The following is a 19,221-nucleotide window of genomic DNA, read 5'->3' as shown; positions in this document are numbered from 1 at the left end:
TGAAAACATGTCTGCACAGTATGATCTGTATTTCTCTTTATTTATTTGTATAACAATTGCATAATTGTAATGTATATTTCTTCAATAAAAATACTAAAATATAAAAAATATATATATTTATAAAAAAAATCATACAATGACACTAGAGCTTCTAGACTCTCCAACAGCTTTAAGACAATGGGATACCTCAAGGTCAAAACCACTCGAGCAAAGGCTGGTCTCCACATCAGCTCCGTACAAGCGGATGATCACAGGGAGAAAGGGGCGCAAACCATCCCCAGTTCCGGGAGGAACCCCAAGAAGACCACGCCCAGTTTCCTTAACAGGAAATAGACATCTCCCAGGCCTCTAAAAGGAGACCTAACATGGAGACCACAGAGGAAGACCAAAAAGTCTCAGAAAAACAGCTAGACAGTACACAGTCGATGTGCAATAGCTGCAGCTTGTTACATTCTGCAAACCATCCGCTGCAAGGCAGCTGAACTACCCTTCAAACTACTAGCTGCTGAGGACCAAGTACAAAAGGACAATCCCCGAGCCTCAAAAGAAAAAGGCCAAACCGCTCACTCAGCGGTAAGAAGGCGCTAAGCTCTCCAGCACAAGGGGGAAGAACTCTAGGGTCCGACAATACCAGACACAAGAGAGTGACGCAGCAGAAACTCCACTGACCCAGTCATCCAAATTGAAGGCTATAAGGACTCAGACAATCCTTCCTGCCTTGCAGACCCACAGGTCCACTAGAATGCTTAGTTGAATGTAAAACAAATGATAACATGAGCACTCGGCGCCTCGACCAGACCAGCCAATCAGAACGGCGCCACGTGTCTGAACAGCCACAAGACAGAACCGAACCCAACAGGAGTAGCCTGCAACCCGGGTCCTAACCGTCAAGCTGCATAAATCCTCCCTCAGAGGGAAAGAAGGGAAAACAGACAAACATAGGACTAACATGTCCCCAAAAACACTTCCGCAGAAGTAACAGAGTATCGATCCCAGTTTAAGATTCCCGAAGGAAAATAATAAACAAATTAATCGGATAAAAAGAAAATATAAGGCAACCCGTAGGTTAACGCCCAAGAAGAAAACAGGCCTACTGCAGGACCAGCCAAACGGAGCCCTAATCTTCCAAAAAACTGTGAAGGATCTCAAAAAGAACAGTCAGGAGATTACCTCATCCCCACATGTCTAATGAGGTTCACCATTCGAAGCAGACTGAAAATTCCTGTATCCTAGAAGGATAGGATCATTTAATAACTGAAAAACATGTCTGCATAAGACGCGAAGGCGCGCAACTCTGTAACGAAAGGCACAACACTCAGGCACAGTTACACCCGCAGGGAACTGTACAGGCCCTCCCCAATGCGGTAGACCCGGGACAATAAAGCACGAGCACAATCGCGCATAAACATCTGGACTCTGCAGATGAATAATAGCCAAGAATGTGGAAGCGAAAACGTGCTGCAATCTCCGGGGGGAACAAGCCGCACTGTGTAGAGGAATAATCATAATCTGGGTTACCCGCATGTGTAGAAGTATGGAGCGGTAGGGAACTCTCCTCTTGGAGGACAGGACCCCCAGAGGCGGAAGGCTCAGCTGACCCTTGATTCCCTGAGGAACCAGGCGCTCTAATACGGCACACTGAACATAACTGATTGACGTGTCAATGAGGACAATCCGGATTCTTCCCCAGACGAAGAATCTGAATCTGAAATTAGAACAGCCTCAGCATCAGAATCCTCCATAACTGGATAGACAATTTGGACTATTTTAAAATAAAACGGCACCTGACACCCACAATGGCTGGGGCACTCACCACCTCCTATGAACCAGACCCCTACGAAGTAGAATTTCTCCGTCGCCACACGGTCAGGAATGCGGAAATGGAGGAAGGATCGTAATCACGCCCGGCCAGAAGGTAAACCGTATAGTCTAAAAAAAACACATAAGATCGCGGAACTTCCAAAGGCCTTTATGTTACAAGTCATTAGCCAACACTACACATAAGCAGATTGAATCACATAACAAACATGATTAAAAAAAACTGTTTAATAACCCCCTCAGAAGATATTAACCCTTGATTCCAAGATACTAAAAGGAGACTTACAGAGACCCTTATGTTAAGTTAGTCCCACAAGGTGGTAGCCTCTTGAGAAAATATCTGTAGTACAGTACATTCACGAAGAAAGAAAATGAAACAATCTTACCGGAATCTACGCCGTGGAACAGGAACACGGCCCTTCAATTGTGACAGATAGCATTGCCTCCGCCATGGACTTGAGAGAAGAAAGCAGGCAGCGTAGCGAAGTTCGACAACGCCGATTGCTTGAGGAGCTGTTAACATGAGTCGGGATGGTTTTGCAGAAAGACTCTTCCTGCATCTCTGCAACTTTCATCCAAGCCCTCACTGAGAGACTGGCAGGATTACTTAAAACTCCTGTCCCATGTCGAAGAGTACTACCCCCCATAAGAAATAAATTAAATTCTGACACTTCTCTGCCAACCTCCTGGGACAAAATGCAAAGAATGACTGGGGGATGAGGGAAGTGGGAGGAGTTTTTAAGCCTTTGGCTGGGGTGTCTTTGCCTCCTCCTGGTGGCCAGGTTCTTAATTCCCAAAAGTAATGAATGCAGCTGTGGACTCTTTCAATTTAAGAAGAAAAAAACAGCAACATATTTCCGTAGACTAATTTTGAATATAAGCGTGCTGGAAAAGGTACGTTTTAGTATAAAGAGTAATTGAAACAATTGCCAATCCATCAAGAAAAACAGTTGCACCAATTTAAACCTTTACATTTTGCTCATGCTCTGTAGAAGCAATCGGTGGGGGGATTTGGCAGCAGATTACTTGGTGTTCCTGTCCCAGAGATTGGTCTTTATGGTGCAGTAGCCCAAAGACAGTAAAACCATGCAGCAGTAGACAGTGGTAGGCATCTGTATTTGTAAATATGTCACTCTAGACCACTGTTTTTCAAACCCGTCCTTAGGCCTCCCCAACAGTCCAGGTTTTCTGGATAACCTTGGATGACAACAGGTAAAATAACCATGTTTATTAATCCAATGATTGTTTCACCTGTGCTCTAGTTCAGATATCCTCAAAATGTCAGTCAGGGAGGCACGAGGACAGTGCTCTAGACATATTCCAACACACCCAGGTCTACGAATTTCATTGGCAACTTACATGTATGCCACAGTCAAAGTCAAGCAATACAAAGCATATACGTTATGAAAGTAAGCTCCCACTAAATGTAAATATATATATATATTTTTTTTTTTTCTTTCCTAAGATATAGAGAGTCCACAACGTCATCAATTACTAGTGGGAATATCACTCCTGGCCAGCAGGAGGAGGCAAAGAGCACCACAGCAAAGCTGTTAAGTATCACTCCCCTTCACATAATCCCCAGTCATTCTATTTACCTTTGTCAATCGAGGAGGTGAAGTTCTGGTGTCTGAAGAAAATTGGATTTCTTTTCGCTACAAGCAAGATTTTTGGGTATAGCTGTAGTCCACGTCAATCTCTCCAGTAGATTAGTGGTGGCTTTAAAACAGTTAGGAACTTGTAAGGTGGGCCTTGCTGCGTTTTCCTAACATTTTGCTGCCCTAGTATAGAAAGCAAGAGTAAATTTACTCTGTTCTTTCTTTTTTCTCCAGGTCTCTGTAAGGAGTATGTGTCCTTTCACGCCTTGTAAGCTGTCGTCCTGCCTGACAGCTAGATTGCAGGTAAGTGCCTTTTTGTCTTCTAGGTATGGAGATGGGCATTTAAGAAGATTGCACTGCAATGTTAAGGGACGTGTATATCCTTTCTAATCTAGAGGATATTTACATGCAGGGAGCAGGCACTAATTTGTGACTAGAGACTGGGGTTTATTACTTTTATTGTCTTAAGTACATTTCCTTTTTTTTTTTTTTACCTTTATTGTGGGCTATTAGTATTTCAGCTAAGCAAGCTGCTGATTATGTCTCATTTTGTGTTTTATTACCATGATATTGTTTCATTGTATGTAGGAAACGTTAGCTGCGTAGTTTTGGCAGTAGACTAGTTTCCCTCTGACAATGTTTGTGCGGTTACTCTTTGAGATAGATGATAACACGGGCGTTGATTTTCTTTAATATAATTCATCACATAGAGACGGGCTTCTGATTTATAGACTGAACTCTTGCTTTTTTCAACTGCCATGCCCACTAGGAGAATATTATATTTCATGGGGTTTAACGGTCTTCCGCCATCTTAGAGACGATGCAAAATTTCCAGAGTCTGTGCAGAAACGCGCGCTTGTAATTGTCAGCGCAGATTCTCTTTGGCTAGTCATGTGGGCCGCTTCTGCTTTATTCTCTAAGCGGAGCGGCGTCCTCCCTGTTGCCAACATCTTGTTATCACTCGATCGACAGGGGAGCTCTCTGCCGTTTGTTTTATTAACTTTTTTTGAAAGGGCAGTTAAGTTTTGACTCCTATATTAAACTGGGGGTTTGTGTTTAATATTTTTTTTTTGTTTAGCTGACAAGTTTGCCAATATTGTAGCGCTAAACTTTTTCAGGTATTCCTGTTGCACATATTTTTAAAGTGACAGTACAAATTCATTTCATATATTAAATATTACATTTTTATGTTTTTTCTTTTTGAATAAAGAAGATGTTATTGAAAGTCTCTGTGTTCTTTGACATAGGCCTGTTATGCCCTGAGGCACTTATTGTTTGCATTTGCAATTCAGTGCTACATGAATAATTACAACTCTCGAATATAAGATAGATTGATGCCCTCTGAGCCCAATGTCTCTTAGGATGATGCTATCCAGCCAATGCCACAGCTTTCTCCTCAAACGTCCCAAGTCTACTTGGTGTCACATGCAGTGCCCTGCAGTTCCTCTCAGCCTCCTGGAGGCGTATATATTTGCCTGTAGATTTACTGCACAAATATCTTCTGCGGTATCTGCGGTATTATCTGCTTTTTCTATGATGAAGGGAAAACACAAGAGGAAAATTTTAAATTCAGATAGTAAGGTTTCTGTTCCACATGCTACTACACAGGTTGCCCTTCCTCATAAGTCTGATGAGGAGGATACGTCTGTAGTCTCTGAGGGTAAAATCTCAGATTCTGACAGTTTAAGTCCTTCATCTGATGCTGAAAAAGTATCCTTAAGATTTAAGCTTGAATATCTTTGTGTATTGTTAAAGGAGGTTTTGGCTACATTGGAGGACTTCAATATTCCTGTTAATGTCAATCCTAAGGCATCTAGGAAACTTAATAAATACTATGATGTTCCTCCCTCTGTGAAGGTGTTTCCTGTCCCAGACCGAGCAACGGAGGTTATTTCACAGGAATGGGAGAAGCCAGGGATACCTTTCTCTCCGTCTCCCGTCTTTTAAAAGATGTTTCTTGTTGCTGACTCCATTCAGGATTCATGGCGCACAGTGCCTAAAGTAGAAGGGGCCTTTTCTACTCTGGCTAAGAAAACTATGATCCCTATAGAGGATTACTGCTCATTTTTAGGATTCCATGGACAAAAAGCTGGAGGCTTATTTGAAAAGGATGTATGTTCATCAAGGTCTTCCATGACAATCCTGCAGTTTGTATTGCCACTGTATCAAGTGCGGCATCTTATGGATGCGACGCCTTGTATGTCTCAATTTTGGTAGATACTCCTTTAGAGGAGATCCAAGTCAGGATTAAAGGGACACTGAACCCAATTTTTTTTCTTTCGTGATTCAGATAGAGCATGACATTTTAAGCAACTTTCTAGTTTACTCCCATTATCAATTTTTCTTCATTCTCTTGGTATCTTTATTTGAAATGCAAGAATGTAAGTTTAGATGCCGGCCCATTTTTGGTGAACAACCTGCGTTGTTCTTGCTGATTGGTGGATACAATTATCCACCAATAAAAAAGTGCTGTCCATAGTTCTGAATCCAAAAAAAGCCTAGATGCCTTCTTTTTCAAATAAATATAGCAAGAGAATGAAGAAAAAATGATAATGGGAGTAAATTATTAAGTTGCTTAAAATTGCATGCTCTATCTGAATCACAAAAGAAAAAATGTAGGTTCAGTGTCCCTTTAAGGCTATCAAACTAGCCAATTCCTTATTTGTGATGCTATCATGCAAGTTATTAATCTGGGAGCCAAGATAGCTGGCTTCGCTGTGCTAGCCTGCAGGGAGTTGTGGCTAAAATCTTGGTCAGCGGATGTTACTTCTAAGTCCAAGCTTCTAGCGGTTCCTTACAAGGGTAAGTGACTTACATAAACCACCAGGGAGGAACATGGAGTTCCTTAGCCATTAAGGAGGTGGCCAGGAATGTTCAGTGGGTGGAAGCTCACAATTACTGTCTATCTGCCATCCACATTCCAAGAGTGGATAACTGGGAAGCGGACTTCCTGAGCAGGCAGAAATTTCATCCCAGGGAGTGGGCTCTCCATCTGGAGGTGTTCTCCAGGTTAACCCTCAAATGGGGGATGCCAGATTTGGATCTGATGGCGTCTCGGCAGAACGCCAAGCTTCCAAGGTACGGTTCAAGGTCAAGAGATCCACAGGCCGCCCTAATTGATGATCTGGCGGTTCCTTGAGATTTCAGTCTGGCATATCCGTTTCCTCTGTTCTCCTTCCATGAGTCATTGCTTGTATCAAACAGGAGAGAGCATCGGTAATACTAAAAGCCCCTGCGTGGCCCTGCAGGATCTGGTATGCAGACCTAGTGAAGATGTTATTTCTTCCACCTTGGAGGTTTCCTCTGAGGAAGGACCTTCTAACTCAGGGTCCATTACTCAGGGTTCATTCCTTCATCTAAATCTTGTTTCTCTGAAGCTGACTGTTTGGAGATTGAACGTTTAGTTCGGTCTAAGCGGTTGAGACCATGATTCAGGCTTGTAAGCCTGTTACTAGAAGGATTTACTATTAGGTATGGCATAAATACCAAGGGCTACTCTTGGAGTAGGGTCAGGATTTCTAGGATTTTGTCTTTTTTTCTCCAGGAAGGTCTGTAGAAGGGATTGTCAGTCAGTACTGTGAAGGGTCAGATTTCTGCATTATTTATTTTGTTGCTCAAGCGTCTGGCGGATGTGCCAGTTGTTCAATCTTTTTGTCACGCCCTGGTCAGAATCAGGCCTGTGTTTATCTGTTGCTTCTCCTGGGAGCCTTAACCTTGTTCTTTAGGTTTTGCAGCAGGCTCTGTTTGAGCCATTGCATTCCATAGATATTAAGTTATTATCTTGGAAGGTTTTTGTTTCTTATTGCTATCTCTTCTGCTCGGAGTGTCTCGGAAACTCACGGCTTTGCAGTGTGATTCACCTGATCTTATTTTTCATGCTGATAAGGTGGTTCTTGGTATTAAGTTGGAGTTTCTTCCTAAAGTGGTTTCAGATAGAAATGTTAATCAGAAAATTGTTGTTCCTTCTCTCTGTCCCAATCCTTCTCATAAGGAACGTTTGTTGCACAACTTAGATGTTGTGCGTGCTTTAAAATGTTATCTACAGGCGACTAAGTATTTTTGCCAGTCTTCTGCCCTGTTTGTTTGTTTCTCTGGAAAACGTAAAGGTCAGAAAGCTACTGCTACTTCTCTTTCTCTCTGGTTGAGAAGTATAATTTGTTTTGTTTATGAGACTGCTGGTCAGCCTTCTGAGAGAATTACGTCTCATTCCACAAGGGCTGTCTCCTCCTTTTTGGGTTTTCAAAAAGGAAGCTTCTGTTGAACAGATTTGCAAGGCTGCAACTTGGTCATCTCTGCATTCTTTTTCCAAATTTGATACTTTTTGCCTCGGCTGAGGCTTCTTTTGGGAGAAAGGTTCTTCAAGCAGTTGTGCCTTCTGTTTAGGTCTGCCTGTCTTGTTTTCCCTCCCTAGTCATCTGTGTCTTCTAGCTTGGGTATTGGTTCCTGTGACAGACTGCCTGGTACCCCGAATGAGTACCTCTGTCAGAACACTTCCCTTGTCCTGGACATCCTTTGACCGCAGTCTAAAGTTATGGAGGAGAAGAGATCTGTACACAAAAATGAACACTTTATTTGAAAGCAGCACACAGATTTATACACCCTGGCATTCCAAATTTACAGAGCTTCAGGTTACATAGGGAATTGGTTAAACAGTAAAGCAAACATGTGAACAATACATCAAACCTCTAACAATTGTCTATTCACAGGTAAAACAGATTAACATCTCAAGTTAATTAACTGGGGAAGAAAGTTTACGCAGACAATCTGATGTTGGGCAGTCTAGTTAACATAATCACACAGGAACACAATCAGTTTACCCAGACAGACTCCTGAGACACAATCAGATTAGAAACGTAAATAAAATACATCTTATTACAGAATATAAGAACAGCTCTTATTAACTATTAAGTCCTTTACGCCCACTTGGTTTATATAGTCACAATTGCTCCCACAACGGGCACTCACACCCTGTACCCATCCTTTATTTATGGATACAGGGTGCATGGACATAAGACAGAGTTATGAAAGTACATGGGATGTCCAGCATATACAGTTCCACATTTCCATGCAGTCTCTGGGTATCCTTAAGCCCATGTACCTCCTGCCCAAAGAATGTTCCATAACAGGCCCTCAGATCTTGGTGACTCACGTCACATATCTCCCCCTTTGGAAGGAGACTAACACAGGAGGAGACCCCAGACGGGTTGACTTCAAAGTTAGTCCATAGATCCATTCCCCCAAAGCCCGTATCCACACAGTACCCCAAACAAATTGTCCCAAACAGAGCATCACTCACCCGGCCGACCTCTGCCTCTCTCATAGAACATACCCGCTGCTGGGGAGAAGTGCCGACTGTCCCTTCTCCCTGGACAGGATGGCTGGGCTCACTCCAACATGCTGTTGCGGATCTGGGCCATATGCCCAGCATCCCTGGAGAATACAGATGGAGACTGTAGTCCCACCCACTTGTACTGGATAGGAATCTGCCATTGCTTGCAGAGAGAGACCGATATCTCTCAATCCCAATGCCAGCTCCTCCGCTGGGATTGCTGCATGCTCCTCCGGTCCCTCTGCCAGCGTGAGGCTGTCATTCCTGTTTTCTGGTGTGTCGGTTAGGGGTGGGCAGAGGCCAACAACACTCTGCCCTGTTGCCTGCTCTTCTGTTGGGTAATTCGCATCTGACACCTCAGAGGAAAAGTCAATTAGATCCACAATCTCTGGGTCCAGCTGGGGAGATAACAGGGTGACTAGGGTCACCATGCCAGGGTGTTGGGGGTCTGGGCCGACTTCCCAATATCCCTGCACTCCACGTGTGGAGACCACTGTCTCATCCACACCTCCAGGACCAACATCCGTGGATATGAAGTCCACTAGATCTGCTGCCTCTGAAGTAAGTAAAGGACCACTTTCCAGCAGTTCTAGGTAATCCACCTCAAGGTACCATTTCTGATAGATAAGCCAGGTCAGGCTCTAAGGCAAGTGCTTACGATGGCTGTAAAAGCTCCTGCCTCTTGCTTTGAATGTCCCAGAATCTATATCCCTCGGGACTGCCAAAGTCATCTTTCTCCTCAAATGCTTCCCATAATAAGCTGGGGCCACCAAAATCATCACCTTCCGGGGAATAATGCGTTTCTGCCCTTGACTGCAACCTGTCTGCTAACCAATATAACGCTCTGTACCGATCCTCAAGCTCGACCTCTCTTTGCACCAGAAACTTCAGTTAGTCTGGCTGTGATCCTTCACTGGCTGCCATTGGCGCATCTTTGTAGTGCTGCTTAGGGACTGAGAGCTAGACGGCACATCCCTCCAACCCAGCTTGTCCTGTGCAGAAACAGGTTCATCAAGGTGGGTCAGCACTTGCATTCGCCATAGGAGCTCCGTTTCCATAGCTGCGGATGACAGAGCCGCTCTTCCTCTGTCAGCAGGACAAGAAATCAATCCCAGCGCTTGCCACCAGATGTGACGGACTGCCTGGTACCCCGAATGAGTACCTCCGTCAGAACACTTCCCTTGTCCTGGACATCCTTTTATCCAGAGCAATAGCTCCTGGTACCCCCTTTGACCACAGTCTAAAGTTATGGAGGAGAATAGATCTGGGGCAACACTCCGTTTTTTAACACAAAAATGAACACTTTATTTGAAAGCAGCAAACAGATTTATACACCCTGGCATTCCAGATTTACAGAGCTTCAGGTTACATAGGGAATTGGTTAAACAGTAAAGCAAACATGTGAACAATACATCAAACCTCTAACAATTGTCTATTCACAGGTAAAACAGATTAACCTATCAAGTTAATTAACTGAGGAAGAAAGTTTACTCAGAAAATCTGATGTTGGGCAGTCTAGTTAACATAATCACACAGGAACACAATCAGTTTACCCAGACAGACTCCTTTGACACAATCAGATTAGAAACGTAAATAAAATACATCTTATTACAGAATATAAGAACAGCTCTTATTAACTATTAAGTCCTTTATGGCCACTTGGTTTATAGAGTCACAATTGCTCCCACAATGGGCGCTCACACCCTGTACCCATCCTGTATTTATGGATACAGGGTGACATGGTCATAAGACAGAGTTATGAAAGTAATGGGGTGTCCAGCATATAAAATTCCACATTTCCATGCAGTCTCTGGGTATCCTTAAGCCCATGTATCTCCTGCCCAAAGAATGTTCCATAACAGGCCCTCAGATCTCACGTCACAGTTCCCACTAGTAATTGATGACGTTGTGGACTCTCCATATCTTAGGAAAGAAAATAAAATGTATACTTACCTGATAAATTTCTTTCTTTCCGGATATGGAGAGTCCACAACCCCACTCTTAAATTTAAGACAGTTATTTTTGACTAAACCTCAGGCACCTCTACAACTTTGTGTTATTCCTTTTTTCCCATTTACCTTTGGTTGAATGACTGGGGATTATGGGAAGGGGAGTGATACTTAACAGCTTTGCTGTGGTGCTCTTTGCCTCCTCCTGCTGGCCAGGAGTGATATTCCCACTAGTAATTGATGACGTCGTGGACTCTCCATATCTAGAAAGAAAAACATTTATCAGGTAAGCATACATTTTTATTTTTTGGAGAGTTTCATTTTAGAATTTCCATGCTTTTCTTGGGAGCATAAACTCAGGTATTAAGATGAGTATGGACAAAAAAAAATAAAGAAACCGGTTCTTCGCTGCACTTGAATGAAGCCGTGGACTCTCCTCGTATTAAGATGGAAATAAACTACAGAGCAGTCCTGTCATTACTTGTGGGAATACAGAACCTGGCCACCAGGAGGAAGCAAAGACACCCCAGCCAAAGGCTTTAATAGCTCCCCCACTCCCCTCATCCCCCAGTCATTCTTTGCCTTTCGTCACAGGAGGATGTCGGAGAAGTGTCTGAAGATTCAGAGTAGTCTCTTATGGAGGGTAGTACTCTTCGGAATGGGACGGGAGTTTTAAGTAGTCTTGTCTTAGCCTCTCAGTGAGAGCTTTGATGAATGTTAGTGTCTGGAGATGCAGGGAGAGTCTTTCTGCAAAACCATCCAGACTCGTATTAACATCTTCTTAGGCAATCAGTGTTGACGAGTTTCACTGCCTGCTTTCTATCACTCAAGTCCATGTCAGGAGCGATGCTTACAACACTGTCAAACTTGAGAGGCCGTGTTCCTGTTCCACGGCGTAGATTCTGGTAAGATTGTTTAATTTTTTATACCTGTAATGATAACGCAAGAAGACAGGTCACAGTGTGACTCCTTTTATCTGTATAGAATCAAGGGTTAATATCTCCGGAAGGTGATTATTAAACAGGGGGGGATTTATATATGATTACTTTATTGTGTTTTTTTGCTGTGAAATGTGTGAGATGTGGCTCTGGCAATGTGTGAACAGTCAGGTCCTAACTTCATTTGATTACTGCGCAGCCTGTTTAGTTTGGCGCGCTTTTTCTTGGCTGCAGGGGCGGTCCTGCATGGCACTCCATGTGACCGGGTGGGGGCTCCTTCTCTTCCTTTTCCTGACCGTCGGTTGCAGAAGACAAAAGTGGTTTCTCTGTGGGCTTGTGTCATAGGAGGTGGTGAGTGCCCAGGCCATTGGGGTATAAAGGTGACATTTTTTTTTCTATAGTCCATATCAAAGGCGCAAGCTATGGAGGACTCTGATGCGTTAGAGGATACTCCCTCTTAGCCAAAATCTAATGCCTATGTTTATTGTGAGGAGGCTACGGTATATCCACCTGTTCAACTATGTTCCACATGCCTTGGTAAAACAGTGATATCTAAAAAGAACAAGATGTTTAGTACCTCTGAGGGGTCTCCGTCCCACAAGGTGCGTTACCTACAATCATCTCCGTTTACATATGCAGCTCCCCAGTGCACTACTAATCCTCCTGCAGGAGGGACCCTGTGGCCGCCAGATTTTGCTGATAAGTTGCAAACGGCGGTGTCTGCGGCCTTCAGTGCTTTACCTTGCACTGCTAAGCGAAAGGTTAAACATTGCTATCCTTCCCAGGTGTCATCTACTCCGTTGGATGTATCTGAGACTAGATTATCCGCTGATGCAAACGACTCCGATACTTCGGAGGACTCTTTCTCTGGATAGGAATCTGCGGCCTCTAAACCTCCAGCTGCGGAAACCATCCAACTGGGAAGTGGACAACTGGGAAGCGGATTTTCTCAGCAAACAATTGTTTCATCCTGGGGAATGGTCTCTTCACCCCAAAGTGCAGAGATTTGCAACAGATGGGGGGACTCCGGAGAATGACCTCATGGCGTCCATACTCAACTTCAAGCTACCCAGATACGGGTCGCGGTCCAGGGATCCCCAGGCAGAACTAATAGATGCCTTATCAGTGACTTGGGTATTCAAGCTTGCTCCATCGTGGCCGCGGAGGATCTGGTTCGCGTATCTCGTGGGGATGTCATCGTCTCCTCCATGGAGGTTGCCCTGTCGCAGGGATTTGCTGGTACAGGGCCCCTTTGTGCATCAAAGTCTAGATTTTCTGAGGCTGACTGCGTGGAGATTGAACGCTTAGTCTTAGCCAGGAGAGGGTTTTCTGAGAGTGTGATTGATACACTCATTCAAGCTATGAAGCCGGTCACCCGGCGCATCTATCATAAGGTGTGGAGGACCTACTTACTCTGGTGTGAGTCTCATGGATATTCCTGGCATAAGGTGAGGGTATCCAGGATACTTTCCTTCCTTCAGGACGGCTTGGAGAAGGGACTTGCCGCCAGTTCCTTAAAGGGACAGATTTCGGCTCTATCTGTGTCGCTGAGCTTCCTGATATACAGTCTTTTGTTCAGGCTCTATCTAGAAACAGGCCTGTATTTAGACATTTCTGCTCCTCTGAGTTTGAATCTGGTTCTTAGGGTTTTGAAGAGGGCTCCGTTTGAGCCTATGCTTTCTCTTGACATTAGGATACTGTCTTGGAAGGTTCTTTTTCTACTGGCTATTGCTTCGGCATGCAGAGCCTCTGAGTTGACGGCCTTGCAATGTAAGCCTCCTTACCTGGTTTTTCATGCTGATAAGGCTGTCCTTCACACTGGGTTGGGATTTCTCCCTAAGGTTGTGTCTGATCACAACATTAATCAGGACATTGTAGTTCCTTCCTTGTGTCCTAACCCTTCTTCTTCAAAGGAACGGTTACTTCCTTGTGATGTGATGGGTTTTAAGCTTTGAAATTTTATCTTCAGGCTATGAAGGATTTCAGGCAGACTTCAGCTTTGTTTGTTGTCTATTCGGGAAAGCGTAGAGGGCAGAAGGCTTCTTCCACTTCCCTATCTTTTTGGCTGAGGACCATTATTTGCTTGGCTTATGAGACAGCGGGACATAAGACTCCTCAGAGGATTACGGTTCACTCAACTAGAGCTGTGGCTTCTTCTTGGGCCTTAAAGAATGAGGCCTCTATGGAGCAGATTTGTAAGGCAGCTACTTGGTCCTCCTTACATACTTTTGCAAAGTTTTACAAATTTTACGTTTTTGCTTTGGCTGAAGCAGCTTTTGGGAGAAAGGTTTTACAGGCTGTGGTGCCCTCAGACTAGGGTCCGCCTCTCTCTTATCCTCCTGCTTTCATTCAGTGTCCTCTAGAGCTTGGGTATTTCTTTCCCACAAGTAATGAATGAAGCTGTGGACTCTCCTTGTATTAGGATGGAAAACATAAATTATGCTTACCTGATAATTTAATTTCCATCAGTACGAGGAGAGTCCGCAGCTCCCGCCCAGTTCTCCGTTGGGCGGACCTAAATTTCTTTTGTTTTTCTTCTGGCACCATTTATACCCTGATATTTCTCTTACTTTTCCTTGTTCCCTCGGCAGAATGATTGGGGGATGAGGCTGGGGTGTCTTTGCCTCCTCCTGGTGGCCAGGTTCTGTATTCCCACAAGTAATGAATTAAGCCGTGTGAAATTATCAGGTAAGCATAATTTATGTTTTTTATTCCTATAACACAACCTAGTCCCTGCATTGAGTCAGCAGCTGAACCTTTCATTCAGCACACTGCTTCCTGACAAGTTAGCTAAGGCAACTTGTCAGGGAAAGTTTTGCACAACCTTTTGAATGAGCAGAGTAAATAATGCAAATTTTAGCTGCCTACTCAATGCAAAGGCTAGATTGCGGAGGCTAACCATGTGCAGAAAAAGAAAACCAGTACAGAGCAGGTCTGTCAGGGTCAAGAGGCAATTTATGCTAAATGTTTGTGTCCCTACACCTTATTTCTGCCCATGCAAAACAGAAATGGTTGATTGGGGGAGGGATTTTTTTGCAGTATACTGTGCACAGCTAATACTATTATGCCAGTGATGTCTGGGTAAAGGGCCCAGCACATTTACTACAGCTGGCTAAGAAGTGTAGGAAAATTGTGAAGTGAGTGTGTGTGTGAAGAAGAAACAATATAATAGTTTTACACAGCATAACAGGAAATTAGAGCACAGGACAAGTTAACACAAATTTAATACTTGCACACATTCATGAAAATATTGCAAAAATGCTATTAACGTTGGGGTTTTTTTCTCCCCAATCTTATTCTCCCTTCAAAAAGGAACTAAAAAATTGACAAATGAAATGGTAGGGTTTTAAATTTCAAAACCCTACAAACAAAAAACAATGAATCAGGTATGGACATTCGGGTCATTTTGTTATGATTCAAATGCAGAAGAAGGCGGCCGTTTGCAGCATTTGGCTGTATTCGGAGCTGCATTTATTCTTGTTAAATACACTAAGATTTGGATTTGCACAGATCTTAGTGTGTTTCACTTTCACAAGTATGAATGCGGCTTTGAAAATCACGGAATGCTGCAAACGGCTGCCTCCTTCTGCATTTGGATCCTAATTAATAATCCGAATGCCCATGCCTAAATGAAACCAATTAATTTGGCTTTTCTGTTGGATTATATACAACCATTTGAGTGCTCTGCCTAGTTTTGACTGACATGCTAAAGAAATATATTTTGAGACTGTGGGGTCAATTTATTATAGTGCGAGCGGACATGATACAATGTAGCGTATCATGTCCACTGCACATCGATAAATACCAACAGTATACACTGTCTGCATTTATCATTGCACCAGCAGTTCTTGTGAACTGCTGGTGCAATACTGCCCCATGCAGATTTGCAGCCGCTAGCAGGGGGTGTCAATCAACCCTGATCGTATTCGATCTGGTTGATTTCTGTCCCTCGCCTCAGAGCAGGCGGACAAGTTATGGAACAGCGATCTTTAGACTGCTGTTTCATAACTTCTGTTTCCGGCGAGCCTGAAGGCTCGGCGGAAACACGGGGTATCAAGCTCCGTATGGAGCTTGATAAATTAACCTTAGTGAGTAAAAAAAATAGGTTCTCAAATACTTTAAAGATTGAAATATGTAAGTTGTGTTTCATTCATGTACAAAAACTGCACAATAAGTCACCTTATCTCCGATTTGTACACCACATAATGAAGTCTAACTGTAGTATTCTGTGGACTTTTATCAGGCTCTAAGCACCATAGAAATGTTATTAAAAAAAAAGCTGTAACTCAAACATAACTCTATAACATTTAAGATACTAACCGTCATCTTCTCTTCTTGCTCCTCTGATTTTGTTACATCAACTTCCCATTGTTGAAATAATGTTAGGAACTGCTGAGAATATTCATTACTTAGATTCTGCCTGTAAGCAAATTTGCAATTTTTACAAGCATTATATTTTACAGATCAAAGGGAATTTTAAGTAGCAAATCTTATAATAAAGGAACATTTATACTCCATTTTTCCTTTTCTAGTACTAGAAATATCTTTATATAAAATTTAATTACACTGGCAGTTCAGAAGAATGAATGCATTCAACTCTGACAGCTATTTTATCTATTCAGAAACAAGATTAGTTAAAATGATTACTCAATCATGACTTAAGATGGTCTATAAATGGAAGAAGAGGGGAAAAGATCAAGCAGACCACATTGCTTTACAAAGGACATATTGCTGATTTAAGTTGACTATGAAGACAAAAAGGTAAAATATAACTGACAAATGAGAAACCCCTGTCTAGAGGGTCCAATAGATGTCAGGCCCTGACTTAAATATTAACTACGCTTGACTTTTTATATGACTAAACTTCAGCCCACATCTGGCCTTTCTTCAGACAGTTAAAATAATATAGTGAAGTTATTTAGCAGAATACAAATGTTTCAATACTCAACATTATTTTAACATTACTAAATTATTTATATCAGTGGATCCATTTTTTTCTTTTTATGAAACCAAATAAATAACACATAGGGCCCCATCTATTAAAAGGCGTGCAGACAGCTTCTCAACTTTCGAAGCTGTCCGCCTGCCTTCGCTGTATACGGGCAGCAGATCTGTTCGTCTGCTGGATCCGTATGCATAATAACACACTCTGCTGAGTGTATAATGCCGCCCCTTCACTCACACGGCCAATGTTTACTTCTATAGTTACAAACAACCTTTAAGTGAGTGATTTTATAGAAAAATAAGCACAGCAAAACTGCAGACCCAGAAATGTACACAATGGATCCACAAATAAAGGACAGCTATTATTTAGCAGCATATAACGGAACCATTTTTTGTGTGCTAAAAATGTGGACATGGAAATATTCATTGCTGTGATAAGGAAGTAATGAACCAGATGGAAAGTATTAAACAAGGTTTCTGAATTTATAGAATCTGCATTTTCACAAATGAGCAGAGTTAAAATAAAATACAAAGTTATCCCGTTCTCACATAAAATAGGTCTCTCCAGTACCGAGACTTGTAGATCTCACCTCTGTTCTTGTTGTGTTTTCCAGACATGCTCAATCTTTTGGTTGCTAGTTTTTAGCGAGGCCTTGGTATACATTTCCAATCTCTTTCTTTTTGCTAAAAGGGCCTTACTGATGTCAGCTGTAAATAATTTATATTAAAAAAATTATTCATTTTGAGATTTACAATTGTTATATATTATTGCACAAATTATCACTAGATTGTAATTTTAAATATATTTCCTTCTTAATATGAGGAGAGTCCACGGCATCATTCCTTACTGTTGGGAAATACCGAACCTGGCCACCAGGAGGAGGCAAAGACACTCCAGCCAAAGGCTTAAATACTCCCCCTACTTCCCTCATATCCCAGTCATTCTTTGCCTTTCGTCACAGGAGGTTGGCAGAGAAGTGTTAGAAGATTCGGAGTAGTTCCTTATGAAGGGTATCTGCCCTTTGAAACGGGACTGGAGTTTTAAGTAGTCTTGTCAGCAGTGAGAGCATTGACGAATGTTGGAGTCTGGAGATGCAGGGAGAGTCTTTCTGCAAACCCATCCAGACTCGTATTAACAGCTCCTAAGCAATCAGTGTTGACGAGTTTCACTGCCTGCTTCCATCACTCAAGTCCATGACAGGAGCGATGCTACAAGACTGTCAAATTTGAGAGGCTGTGTTTCTGTTCCACGGCATAGATTCCGGTAAGATCGTTTCATTTTTTTATATACATATGATAACGCAAGAAGACAGGATCACAGTGTCGTTCCTTTTATCTGTAAGGAAACAAGGGTTAATATCTCCCGAGGGGGATTATTGAACAGTGGGGATTAATCACATAAGTTTATTTGATTATGCTGTGACGTGTGAGATGAGGCTCAGGCAAATGTTGGAACCTATAAGGTTTTTCTCTTTCGTTTTGAGAGCTGCACAGCCTGAAAGGCTTGGCACGCTTTTTTACTTGTATAGCAGCGGCGGTCCATCGTTGCACACCACATGACCAGGTGTGGTCACACTTATTTCCTCTTTTCTGACCGTGGGGTTTACTGGAGAAGAAGCGGTTTCTCTATTTGGCCTGGGTCATAGGAGGTGGTGAGTGCCCCAGCCTTTGGGGGTATAAAGGTGCCATTTGTTCTTGGTATTCAATAGTCTGCTTTGTTACGCAAGCTATGGAGGATTCTGATGCATTAGAGGGTACTCCCTCTTTACCTATGTCTAATACCTGTCTTTATTGTGAGGAGGCCACGGTATACCCGCCTGCTCAATTATGTTCCACATGCCTTGATAAAGTAATCATGTCTTAAAAGGTCAATATGTTTGATACCACTGAGCCGTCCACCTCTGAGGAGTCTCCTTCCCGTGAGGTGTGCATCTTACAGTCATCTCCTGATACACATGCAGCTTCCCATAGCACTCCTAATCCTCCATCTGGAGGGGCCTTTTACCGCCAGATTTTAATGAGCAGTTACAAACGGCAGTGTCTGCGGCCTTTAGTGCTTTACCTCGCCCTGATAAGCGCAAGCGAAAGATCAAATATTGATATCCTTCCCAGGGGTCATCTACTAGCTTATTGAATGTATCTGATACAAGATTATCCGATGATGAAGGCACCTCTGATACTTCAGAGGGTGCTCTTCCTGGGTCGGAATCTGCTGCCTCTAAGACTCCAGCTGCAAAGGAACCAGACTTTAGATTTAGGATTGAGCATTTACGCTTTCTGCTGAAGGAAGTTTTGGCTACATTAGAGGTTCCAGAGCCCATATTGCCTGAGGAACCTTTGATTCCTAAATTAGATAAGGTTTACAAGGACAGGGTTGTACCACAAACTTTCCTGGTTCCCGTAAAGATGGCGAACATTATTAAGAATGAATGGGAAAAAATTGGTTCTTCATTTTCCCCTTCCTTTAAAAAATTGTTCCCAGTCCTGGACTCTCAATTGGAGTTGTGGGGTTCCATCCCCAAGGTGGATGGCTCTATCTCCACGCACTACTATCCCGCTTGAAAATAGTTTGTCGATTAAAGAGCCCATAGATAAGAAGATAGAAACTCTGTTAAGAAAGATGTTTCAACATACGGGATATTTGT

General features: G+C 42.9%; 1 protein-coding gene across 1 annotated transcript in view; it reads right to left on the bottom strand.

Moving 5' to 3' along the window:
- SYCP3 (synaptonemal complex protein 3) overlaps window positions 1–19,221 on the bottom strand; it is a 106,022-nt gene that overhangs the window by 20,757 nt on the left and 66,044 nt on the right. Inside the window, exons 5-6 of the mRNA XM_053716985.1 lie at window positions 17,167–17,284; window positions 15,953–16,052 (exon numbers count right to left, since the gene is read on the bottom strand). Coding sequence (XP_053572960.1) covers window positions 15,953–16,052; window positions 17,167–17,284 — 218 coding nt within the window. The remainder of the gene's footprint in view (window positions 1–15,952; window positions 16,053–17,166; window positions 17,285–19,221) is intronic.

Source organism: Bombina bombina, chromosome 6 (genome assembly GCF_027579735.1).
Source record: "Bombina bombina isolate aBomBom1 chromosome 6, aBomBom1.pri, whole genome shotgun sequence".
Classification (NCBI taxonomy): domain Eukaryota; kingdom Metazoa; phylum Chordata; class Amphibia; order Anura; family Bombinatoridae; genus Bombina; species Bombina bombina.
Note: the sequence above shows the minus strand (reverse complement) of the source record. Positions and strands in the feature narration are given on the sequence as shown.